At 45.9% G+C, this 11,012-nt stretch overlaps 1 protein-coding gene across 1 annotated transcript in view; it reads left to right on the top strand.

Annotated features, from left to right (window-relative positions):
- The first annotated feature begins 872 nt into the window (after positions 1-872).
- ERGIC1 (endoplasmic reticulum-golgi intermediate compartment 1) overlaps positions 873-11,012 on the top strand; it is a 55,307-nt gene continuing 45,167 nt past the window's right edge. The window contains exon 1 of the mRNA XM_058815153.1: positions 873-1,039. Coding sequence (XP_058671136.1) covers positions 888-1,039 — 152 coding nt within the window. The 5' untranslated portion in view covers positions 873-887. The remainder of the gene's footprint in view (positions 1,040-11,012) is intronic.

The raw sequence follows: 11,012 nt of genomic DNA, 5'->3' as shown, positions 1-11,012 counted from the left end.
ATAAACTGAAAAGGTTCCCAGGGATGGAGGGGTAGATGCTCTTCCTTCCTTTGTGGGCACTTGGAGGTGTGAGACCTTCCGTGTCTGCAGACACAGCCTGTGGTGCAGCCCCGGACACACTCTGCTATTCCCGTGATGCTGAGAGTGCAAAAGATGCTGGACAAAGCCTGAAACACCTCCACACTGTGGTCTGGAGCCCCAGAAGGGGCTGAGGGAGCTGGGGAAGGGGCTCAGCCTGGAGAAAAGGAGGCTCAGGGGGGCCCTTGTGGCTCTGCACAGCTCCTGACAGGAGGGGACAGCCAGGTGGGCATCCAGGATGAGAGGGAACGGCCTCAGGCTGGGCCAGGGCAGCTCAGGGTGGGCACAGCAGGAATTTCCCCATGGAAAGGGGGCTCAGGGCAGGCTCAGGGTGGGCACAGCAGGAATTTCCCCATGGAAAGGGGGCTCAGGGCAGGCTCAGGGTGGGCACAGCAGGAATTTCCCCATGGAAACGGGGCTCAGGCACTGGAACTGCCCAGGGAGGGTTGGATCCCCATCCCTGGAGGTGCCCAAGGAAGGGCTGGAGGTGGCACTGGGTGCTCTGGGCTGGGGACAAGGTGGGGATGAGGCACAGCTGGCACTCGATGATCCTAGGGCTATTTTCCAACCGAAATAACTCCGTAATTCCGTGCTGCCAGCGCCATGAGAGCCGCGGGGCTGAGCGGAGCACGGCGAGCGCCGAGCGGACCCTGCACACCGCGGGAGCCCCGGGCCGCCCGCATCCCTCACCCCGTACCCCGCATCCTTCATCCCGCATCCCTCACCCCGGATCCCGGATCCCGGATCCCCAGCGCGGTGGGGCCGCTCCGTAACCCGGCGGCGGAAGCCCCGGCCGGCCCGGCCGCCCAATGGGCTGGGGCTGCGCGGCGCCGGGGCCGGGGCCGGGGCCGTCACTTCCTGGCCCTGCAGCCGCCGGCAGCGAGGCCACAGCCGGGGCCGGGGGCGCCCGCAGCCCGCCCGCCACCACCACCGCCACCACCATGCCCTTTGACTTCAGGAGGTGAGTGTCGCCCAGAGTCGCGACAGAGCCCGCCCGCCCCGCGGGCAGCGCCCGCCGCCGCCCCGCGCCTCTCCCCGCCCGCGGGTGCGCGTGGGATGGGCGGATGGATGGATGGATGGATGGATGGATGGATGGATGGATGGATGGATGGATGGATGGATGGATGGATGGACTGTGAGCAGGGAAGCTGTGCCCAGCTCCATCGTGCGGTTCCATCCAGCCGAAGGGGGTGTGTGCAGTGTGGGTTGCCTGGGCAGGACGAAGGGAGCAGCAGGAACCTGCGGGGTGATGGATGCGGGTGTTGGGATGGAGGTGCTGGGCTGCTGCTCCTCCCGCAGGTGTCTGGGGTCTCGCTTTTTGTGAGAGGGGTCATTGTTTGTGATGGGGCTCCCATGGCAGCACCTTTAGAAGGTCATGGTGTGGCTCCCATGGCAGCTGTGGGGCGTCATTCCTTACACTGGAGTTCCCACCTTCTGCGGCTTCAGAGGGTCATTTCTTATGATGGGGTTCCCACAGCAACTTCAGAGGGTCATTTCTCATGGTGGGGTTCCCACAGTAGCTTTAGGAGATCCCAGTGGGGCTCCCACAGTGGCTTTAGGGGTTCACTGCTTAGGCTGGAGCTCCCAGAGCATATTAAGGGGTCACTCTTTGCAGTTGGCTCCATGTGCCAAAGCTGTGCCACGTATCTGTTGGCTGGGGACCAACATCGACATCTCCACCGCAGGTTTTGCCATTTTGAGCAGGTGCAAGTTGTAGAATTTGGCCTTTCTGTGTCGCTCCTTCATCCCCATGGCCATTTGAGGCAGTGTCAGGTACCAAAGCAGAAGTGAAAAAGACCTCTCTGACTTCACTGGAGCCAAAATAGCAACTGCAGGTTCATTTTCTTTTTTGAGCTGTTCTTGAACCAACAATTTGCTTCTTTCCAAGTTCAGAGATGTCAAGGGGAGGATGCACTGATGAGTTTTCTAATACAGATTTTACTACAACGTTTATAGTACAATAAAAAATAGATACATTTTTGGGAATATGCAGTTAACTACAGTCCTTTCCATGTAGGATCATCATGACCCCTACATGTGCACCCCTGTGAGATGGGAAATAGTGATAGTGCAGTGTTTTATTATATTTTTACTGTAATTCTAAACCAGGCCTCTCATTTATACAGGCTAACAGGATCTTGTGTGATCCATGGGGCATTGTTGAACATGGAGGCAGTTGCTTCTGAATGAAAACTTGCTGAAGCTGGAAACAGCATCTGCTGGATCATGTGGGATCCGGGGCCCAGAGCCTCGTTTCTTTCTGCTTTTGTGTAAAATTTGATAGAAAAACTCTTCTTTGGAGACATTCTGCCAGCTGCGAATCCTATTGCCGTCCATTTTCAGAGTTGTAAAATACATGAACAATAAGAGATCCTGGGCTGTGGCTGTCACTTTGTAATAGCAGATAAAGAAAATGTTATTTCTGATGTCTTTCAAAATGTAATTTCTGTTGGGTCTCAGAATGGAAACACTGGCTCACCAAGAGCACAATCATCTTAAGAGACAGCACTAGTGCTTCACTTTGGAATGGAAAAAAGATGTTCAGTAAAAGCTGAATTGCAGGGTTTGTGTTAATGAGTTACAAAAACAGAGACATCAGTTCAGATCTGCATTTTAAAGATTCACAATTGCAAATAACTCCTTTGTCATTCAGAGTGGAGGATTAGAAATAGACACTTCAAAGCTCTTCCTCAAATAACATAAGCTCGCTGAACTTCAGCTTTTCTGCAAGGATGAATTTTTCAAAAGCTGCCATTGATAACAGGAATTTCCTATCCAAAGTACAGAGAAGCTATTGTCACGTGCAGCAAACCACTTTCCTGTTTTAGAAGCATGAACAGAGTTCAGGACCAAAAGGCTTGCAAAGGTTAGAGCCCTTTTTAGCTGTTGTGGGTTTTTTTCATGGTGCAGGCAGTGGAACAAAATCTGCTGAGGCTGGAAAATTTTACTGTTGTAGGTAAAATATGATGCACACGTAAAAAAAAACCACACAGGTACTTCCTGACAGCTCTAGAATATGCAATACAAGGCTCTTGGAGAAATAAGGTCACCACCTTGAGTAAGTTTCTGAATGAAAATGACATTTTCACCGTGTAAATTTCAAGGTTTTTCTCTCAGCAATTTCAGCAGGATGTTTTGGCAGGTACACTTTGGTACCCTGCCTTTCACATGCCTGTGTGTGGCCAGGGGTTTGGATTGCTGAGAAACTTTCAGAAATGCCCCTGCATATCTTCTAGAGTCCAGAATTCCATGTGGAAAGGTTTTGTGTTCTTCTGGGGGCCACACATTTCACGTTGCATCTGAAGGAATTCTGGCCTTAGCTGCTCTGCCAAGGACATTTGGGAGGGCAAGGTTTTGTTGGTTTTGTATCCTCCCCTTTCTTAGAGCTTTATTTTTGGTATTTTAAGGTGGCAGGATGTTGATACCAGGTGTAGAAAGGGCAGTTGTAGAGCAGCTGCAGTTTTAGGCTTTGAGCTGTTTCCACAAAAGCTCTAGGAGGAATAGGTTGCCCAAACCTCTTCTGGAGATGATGAGACACAAATGACAAGTAATTAAAACAGCCCAGGACCAGAAATGTCCCTGATCTTCACCAACTAAAAGTCAAAGAAATAATTTACTTCCATGGGACTAAATCTCTTTGCCCTGTCTTAAACTTAGCTAGATTGAAGAACCAAAATTCTTTTTTGGGTGTTTTCTCCATCAGTCAGTCTGATATGGAAGTAGCTTGGTTTGGTACTTGTACTTTTTTGTACTTTTTTTTTTTTCTGTAGGATTTCTGTTTTCTTGGCTTATCAGTGGTTCCCTAACCTAATACAAACTTTATTTAATTCATAAATAAACCAATATTTTCACAGTAATCTTGCATGAATAATAATTATTCTGTGTCAAGTATCTTCAGGGTTTTAATAGTACTCAGTATTTACCTAATGCTTTTCATTTTTCCAAGCATTTAATTCAGACTAATCCCCCCAGTCCTGCTGTGATGTTGGTACAGAACCAAATTTTCAGCTTCCAGACTGGAGCCTTCAGTACAGGTCTGTTCAGTGCATGTCACAAGAACCCAGCCCTCCTCCAGAACTACTAAATCAGTTTGTATTTCCAGAAGGCCTGGTTCTTTTCCTATTTTTTAACACCCATTTGGCTGAAAGACAGAGACAGATTTTTCCCTTCTTGCTCATCTCCTGGTTTTTAGAACTTGTGTCAGCAAAGCAGCTTTGGATGTGTTTGATGGGGGATTTTGAGTTCTCTCACTGGAGCTGAAAGGGTATTTCCCCTTGGAGCCCTTAAGATCTGGTGTCACCTGCACACTTGCAGCCTCTGAGGATTGGTCAGGTCATAATTAGATTAAACTCTAAGCCTGGGTCATCTTGAGTGGTGACTGTGAGCCAGCCAGGAGGGATCCCACATGTTGTGTGATCCTGTTAGCAGGAGGCTGCGCTGGTGCTGGGACTTCAGACTGCTCAGGTGTTGAGAATGACACAAATAAAAATGAGAATTACAGATGTGAGAATGAAGTGGCTCCCCTGCAGCGGAGGAGGACATGGTGGGGAGAGGCATTGCTGCAAATTCTCTTTATGCTGGTGGCTTTTCCTTGCACCTGCCTGTCTGCGTGGAAGGGTTACTGATGGGTTTGTGAAATACTGAAACTTCTGAACCATCTTGGCACTTTAGTTGGTTACACTGAGAAAAACTTAAATAGACCACTCTGAAATCAAGTTTTTGTTCTAATCCTGGGTAATTCACAGTTGTGCCCTGGCCAGGTGTTTTGTACAGAGTAGCAAATGTCTGTGAATCCTTACTTTTATTTTTAACTGAGAGATTCAGAATTTATTTCCCACAGTTAATCACTGTGATGGTTTTTTTTTTTGTTCCTTGTTTGGTTTTGGGGCTTGGTTGGTTTTTTTTTCACAATGTGTTAACCTGTATAAAGTAACAACGTGCTATACCCGGATTTTGGAGGTCATGGGAAAGGAGCCAGGCTTAGAAAGGATTTAGATTTAAATGCTGATCTAGAGTAGAAGGCAAAAACTTTTATTCCATCTGCACAGTATGACAGGCTCCCACTGTCAGCTGTTCTTTGGCATGTCTGTGATAAATGGTATTTCAGTGTGGGTGTGCTGATTCAGACCTATGGATCATTTTTATTGTTTTGGGACACAGGCAGGTCTTTGCTTTAGTTCCTGAAGGTTTTCTTTTAAATCAAATTGTTCAGTCTTAACCAAAGCTGGCACACTACAACCTTCCTGCTCTCAGCAAAGAGAGTTTGTTTGGTTTTAAATTAGACCTAAGGGTTGTGACGGTGAATGGCAAACTGATGCTCCCACTTGTGAGCAGGCACAGCTGTGAAATCGATTCCTGACCAAAAGAAAAATGAGGGGACCATGAAAGACTGTTTTGTTCCTTCTTTTCTGAAACCTGAAGACTAAAATCAAGTTATTTGCCTTAACAAGTAAATGAGGAGGTGTCTGTGGGATGCTTAATTTGGAAAAGATTTTTCTCTGTAGACTGAAAATCACCTAAAACGCCCTGGTTTGTGCTCATTAATCTGGGCAGGAATTGATTTCACAACTGTGCCAGGTCACAAGTCTGAGCATCAGTCTGTCCATTCCCCACCACAACTCTTAGGTCTAACTTAAACCCAAACATACTCCCTTTGCTAAGAGCAGTAAGATTGCAATGATTTTGTCCAAAATATTAATTTCTCTATGAGATCGAGCTGGTGGCCATCAGTTCCTAAATCAATGTCTAGGGACTGTAGCACAGCTCTGGTTTGGGTGGTTCCAGGTTTACAGAATTACAGAATGGCAGAATATTGTCTGTTGGAAGGATCATTGAGTCCAGCCCCATGACCTTGTTGGCATTATTGGCAGCGTGCTCTGACAAACTGAGCTCATTTCAGCAGTGGCTGCATTTCCATCCCCACCTGCAGCCACGTCTGGAGCCTGTTCCAGTTCACATTGTGCAATGGCACTGGTAAACAACCCTGCCAAGTGGTATTGCTGCCACCTTACGTAATGACCAACGTGGATTTGGGTGCCAAGCAGTGCCATGACTAACTTTGGCTCAACAATAGCCCTTTGAGGGCACCTGAGAAATTATTCTGCAGTCACAGCAGTCAGATGGGCAGGCAGAGCTGTACAGAGTCTATTGATGTTTGTGCCACAAATAACTGATTATACATGGTCTGCATGTATGTAAATATTTCTTTCTAAGTGTCCCTAGTGCATCATTTCTCTCAAAATATCATCAGAGTGGAGATTTTTTTTCCTGAGTAAGTAGGGAAATATTAAAATCTGGCTCTGTAGGAAAGTTTTGCATTGTTCCTTCTGAACTTTAACTGTCCTCCTTTGTTCAGTCCTTGGTGACACAGATGCTTCCTTCATGCCATCATAGTTCATTGCTGTGAAAATGACTGAATCACACTGTAAACAGAGCTGAAGCAATGCCACCAGCCTGGGCTGGGAACTGGGGACCTTGTTCAGCTTGTATTTTGAAGTGTGCTGGTGTATTTTTTAGGCATGTAGTTCAAATGGTGGAGGTGGTGAGGAAAGGATAGTCTTGCAATGAAGGAAGGAGGGGGAATCATCTGTTTTTCTTGTCTTCTGTCCAAGCACAAGCCCTGAAGTGATGTCTAGGTATTCCTGTACAGAGCCAGCTGCTCTCGAAATGGAAAACTTGGTCTGCCAAAAAATTAACCACAGCCTTGCCACAATCCACAAAATTTTCCTTATGCTGAAATGCCTGAGTATTTTAGTAGTAAATTTTCTTTTTACTGAAATGTCCGAGTATTTCAGTAATAATCATGGCAGACACACACAAGATTTAAGTTGGCCAATGCAACTCACTGAATTGTGTGTGTTGGGATGTTTGCTTTTCTGTTTGGGTTTTTTGAAGGATGTTTCCAAATGAGATGTATTTAGTTTAATTCAGAGAAGCCAGAAAGATTGGCATGTAATAGAAGAGCCTTCAAAATGCTGTGTTAAAATGTGCAGGCCTGTATTACATCTAACAGGATTTCAGGTCATGATTCCTTAGTCTTTATTTGACAATTATATCCTAAAGCGGATCACTTGGCTTCCAGACTGTCTCCTTTCTGCAGACCACTGTGTGCCCCCTAAAACATCAGGAATGTAAATGTGACCTTGTTTTCTGATAAAGGTGAAGTTTTTGAGCCTTGCTTGGATTCTGTGTCATTCTAAATGAAATGTGAAATCTGAATGTGGCTGCTGCATTATAACAGGTTATATCTGGACCAAAAACCAGTGGTAAACCTGCAGAGTAGCAGCTCTTGAGTCTGGATCAGTTGTTTTTTTAATAAGCATCCATACAGATATTTCCTGGAAATTGTATTAAACCAGGGACTAGACTTGGAAGGCAGGCAATGCAGCAGAGTTGGACTTGCTTGTAGGTAACACACTTGGATGCAAATAAAAACGAGGACTGAGATGTAGAAGCTTGTACAGAAATTCTTGTCTTCTTGGATTGGAATCTGAATAGGAGACCCTGAGCTCGTCACTGCAGAATTATTGATATTCTGGAAGAATACAATATATTTTAATCCCTTATATGGGACAGGAGTTTCTCTTACTGATATGGAGAAATCTCTCTCTGCAGTAGGTATGGATTGGCCTGTGTGCTCTTGAGGGAAGCCTTTTGAATATGGAGTTGTTTTCTTCACCTATCCCTCTCTCCCCTTTTTTTTTCTTGGTTCCCCAGATGTTATATTTGTTCATGCTCTTTTGTACCAATCTCTGATTTTTGTGCTGAGCAAGCACAGCTGGGACTTAAACCAGAAAGGAGCTTCCCCAAATAAAACCTGCACATTTCTGATGCTCAAATAGTTCTTCCCAGATCTTGTTTCAAGGTGTTGAGCAGTGCAAGGCAGCAGCAGAGCCTTGGTGTTTTGTGATTCCTGGAAGCTGTGGCAAAGACTATGGTACAGCTCTTTTTTTCCATAGCTCTCTGGTTGTGTGCAGGTAAATTCTTAGAAATCACTGTCCAGATGTGAACTTTGTTCAGTGTCTGTAGCAGATCAGGACTTTTGTCTGTTTGTGGGAAGGGAATGTGGCAAGAGGTTGAGGACCCTGAACTGACAGATGTCCCACTGGGAGAAGGAGAAATGTTCAGCACCAAGGGGATAATGAAGGGTGGAAGTGCTGGGGAGCTGCAGGAACCAGAATGTCTGAGTTGAAGGCTCTGTACCAGGAAGGTTCCATTCAGTTTGTGGCATTCAAGTATCTGAACAATCCGCTTGGCTTGGGGAGCAGCCATACATGTTTAATGCTCTTCCCCATTCTCTCTGTTCGCCAGAAAATGCTGCTCCCACTCAGGACTACAATGGCTCTTACAGTCCAGCAAAGGGCTGGATCCCTTTAAATACCAGTCCCCTTGCTTGAGCATTTTTTCTTCGTGACACTTTTCTCCTGTTTTGATGAAGCAAAGTGTAATTTGCTCACTTTATTAAAAATACATTTCTCTTCCATCCTTCATTTTGACACCTGCTTCGCTGCCTAAAAGGAAATAAAATGCTTGCTGGCAAGACTCCACCTTTGAGTATTTGAGATTATACTTTCCTCCTCCTCCTAATTGCCTTTGGAATGTGTTTGAGCCTTACATTTTATTTTGCAGGAAAAAGAAAAGTGATGTACTGCTTCCTGTCTTCCATCCTTCAGTGTCACCTAAAATAGTTGCAGTTTTGGCATATTGCAGCAATACAATTGCTGAGTATACTCCTGAGAGAGCTCCTTGATATGCACTGGAAGAATAAAACCACGAAACTTGGCACGTGGTTGACAAAAGGTGTTCTGCAGGGCAGCATAATAGAACCACAGAGCAGGCAGAAGGTAGGAAAAAGGAGAACTCGAATCCAGCTAAGTGAGAGCAGAATGTATGAATTTTTGTGCCTTTTTTCAGCAGCTGCTGTGAGGACTGCAAGGGTTTTGTCCTAGAAATAAATGGGTTTGTTTTTCTGTCCCTATGCAGATCCTGTACCTGCTAAGTAACCAGCAGGCCAGATGACATAATGTGCTCAGGCTGGTGCCTCCAACGTTCTCTCAGCCCCTTTCCCTAAATGTCCACTTACCCAAAGGCTGGATTATATAATTAATGACAGTCCTGCTGGCCTAGCCTTGTTTTCTTGTTCTCAGTACTCCTCCTTGTTTCAGACACTTCCTCTGTTGGTTTCATTATGTTCTTGGAACTGGAATTAAGAGGGAGGAGCTGGCTGGCAAGGAAATGTATTCCTGCATTTCACTCCTGGGTTTGTAAGTGTGGAGAGCCAGCAGGTCAGAAAAAAATCCTGTTTGCTTTGAAAACTGCTGTGATGTTGGGAGTGAGAAGTCAGTCATACAGCATTTGAAAAATTGCAGTCTTCACCTGCCTGCAGTCCAGATAAACTGGTTTAAAACTCCATCAGCCCCTCCACCTCCCTGTCTGGTCCTTCTCATATCAGAGCTTGCTCAAAGTAATTGAGAATTAACCAGTTCCACTGTAATTCTGAAGCCTTGAGAGTTTGTCCAGTGAAGCCCAGGTTCTGCAGTGTGTGTGTGTTATTGTCCCATTGTGTGTAAATGAGGACTGGCCCATTGCTTAATGAGCTGTGTAATTTATCTGCTGTTACGGGGGTGTAATCTTATAAAATGTGTTAATAACTTCTTGGTATTTACAAGTATCGGCTTCTTGGTCGGGCTTTGAATCTGTATTTGCATCTCCAGCTCACACTCGGGGCCTGGCTTTGGTGTTTGTGTATTCGGTGTTTATTTTCTGTGTGAAACTGCGATTAGCAGGATCACTTATCTTACTTAGCACACGCTTCAGAGTTTGCGTCCCAATTCCCCAAACCACCAGCACTGCTCACAAACTGCTCTCCAGGCACAGCCCTGGTGCTGAACCAAGCTGGGCTCTTGCACAGCACATCCAGTTTGTGTTCCTAAAGCCACCTTCCTGCTGCTTTCCTGCAAAGAATCAGAGAACATAAATATTCTGAGCTGGAAGGGACCCACAAGGATCATTGACCCAGCTCCTGGCCCTGCACAGACACCCCAACAATCCCATCCTGTGCATCCCTGGCAGTGCTGTCCAAACTCTCCTGGAGCTCTGGCACCCTTGGTCAGAGCCCCACGGCCCTCTGGACAAAGCCCCAGGTCCTCTTTTCCTAATATTCAACCTAAAAATCCCCACAACCATTCCTTCAGGTAGGACTTGGAGCTCTGCTAGTTTGGCTTCAGATATTTTCATTTTTCCATCTGTAGATTGCCACGTGCTGGAGGAGAGGTGGGCAGATGTTGCCAGGTGCTGCTGTGCAGAATGAACGAGCTGAAGAAGAAAGGTTTAATTGAGTGGAACAGGAATTACACAGTGAGCAGAACAAACTCAGGTCTGTTGGCTCCCATTGCTCATCCTGGGATCACAGCCTGGCTCTGCCAGGGCTGTCCTGAGCTGCTCCCTGCACGTCATGTTCTCATCTGCCAGCAGACAGGAAACATAGAAATGTCATCTAAACAAAGAATTAGCAGAATGAAGTGCTCAAAAGTCAGTAGTTCCTATTTTCTGCCCCTGCTGCTGACTTCCTGCCATTGTTTTCCCATTCATTTAAACACATTTCACCTACTTGGTTGGACTGGGAGAAGAGTGATTGATTTTATTGTCTGTGCTGGGTTGTAGGAGCTAAGTGTTCTTGTAGACTTGTCAGATTTTAGGTGGGAAGAAAAACAGCTAGAGAAAGGATTTCAGAATTAAATCTTGAGCTAGTATTTCTCAATGAAAATAGAAAAATTAATGCTTTCTATACACTTGTAGAGTAAGGTGTAAGAATAAGGCAGCTCCACTTCTTCACCTGTTTTAGAATGAATTTACTATGTGTAGAAATTCTTCTTTCTTTGCTAGGTTTGTGGAGCAAAATTGGAGATTTTTGCCCAGCACAGGTACAGCAAGGA

Source organism: Ammospiza caudacuta, chromosome 16 (assembly GCF_027887145.1).
Source record: "Ammospiza caudacuta isolate bAmmCau1 chromosome 16, bAmmCau1.pri, whole genome shotgun sequence".
Taxonomy (NCBI): Eukaryota; Metazoa; Chordata; class Aves; order Passeriformes; family Passerellidae; genus Ammospiza; species Ammospiza caudacuta.
The sequence above is the reverse complement of the archived record's forward strand: the minus strand, read 5'-3'. Positions and strand labels throughout refer to the sequence as shown.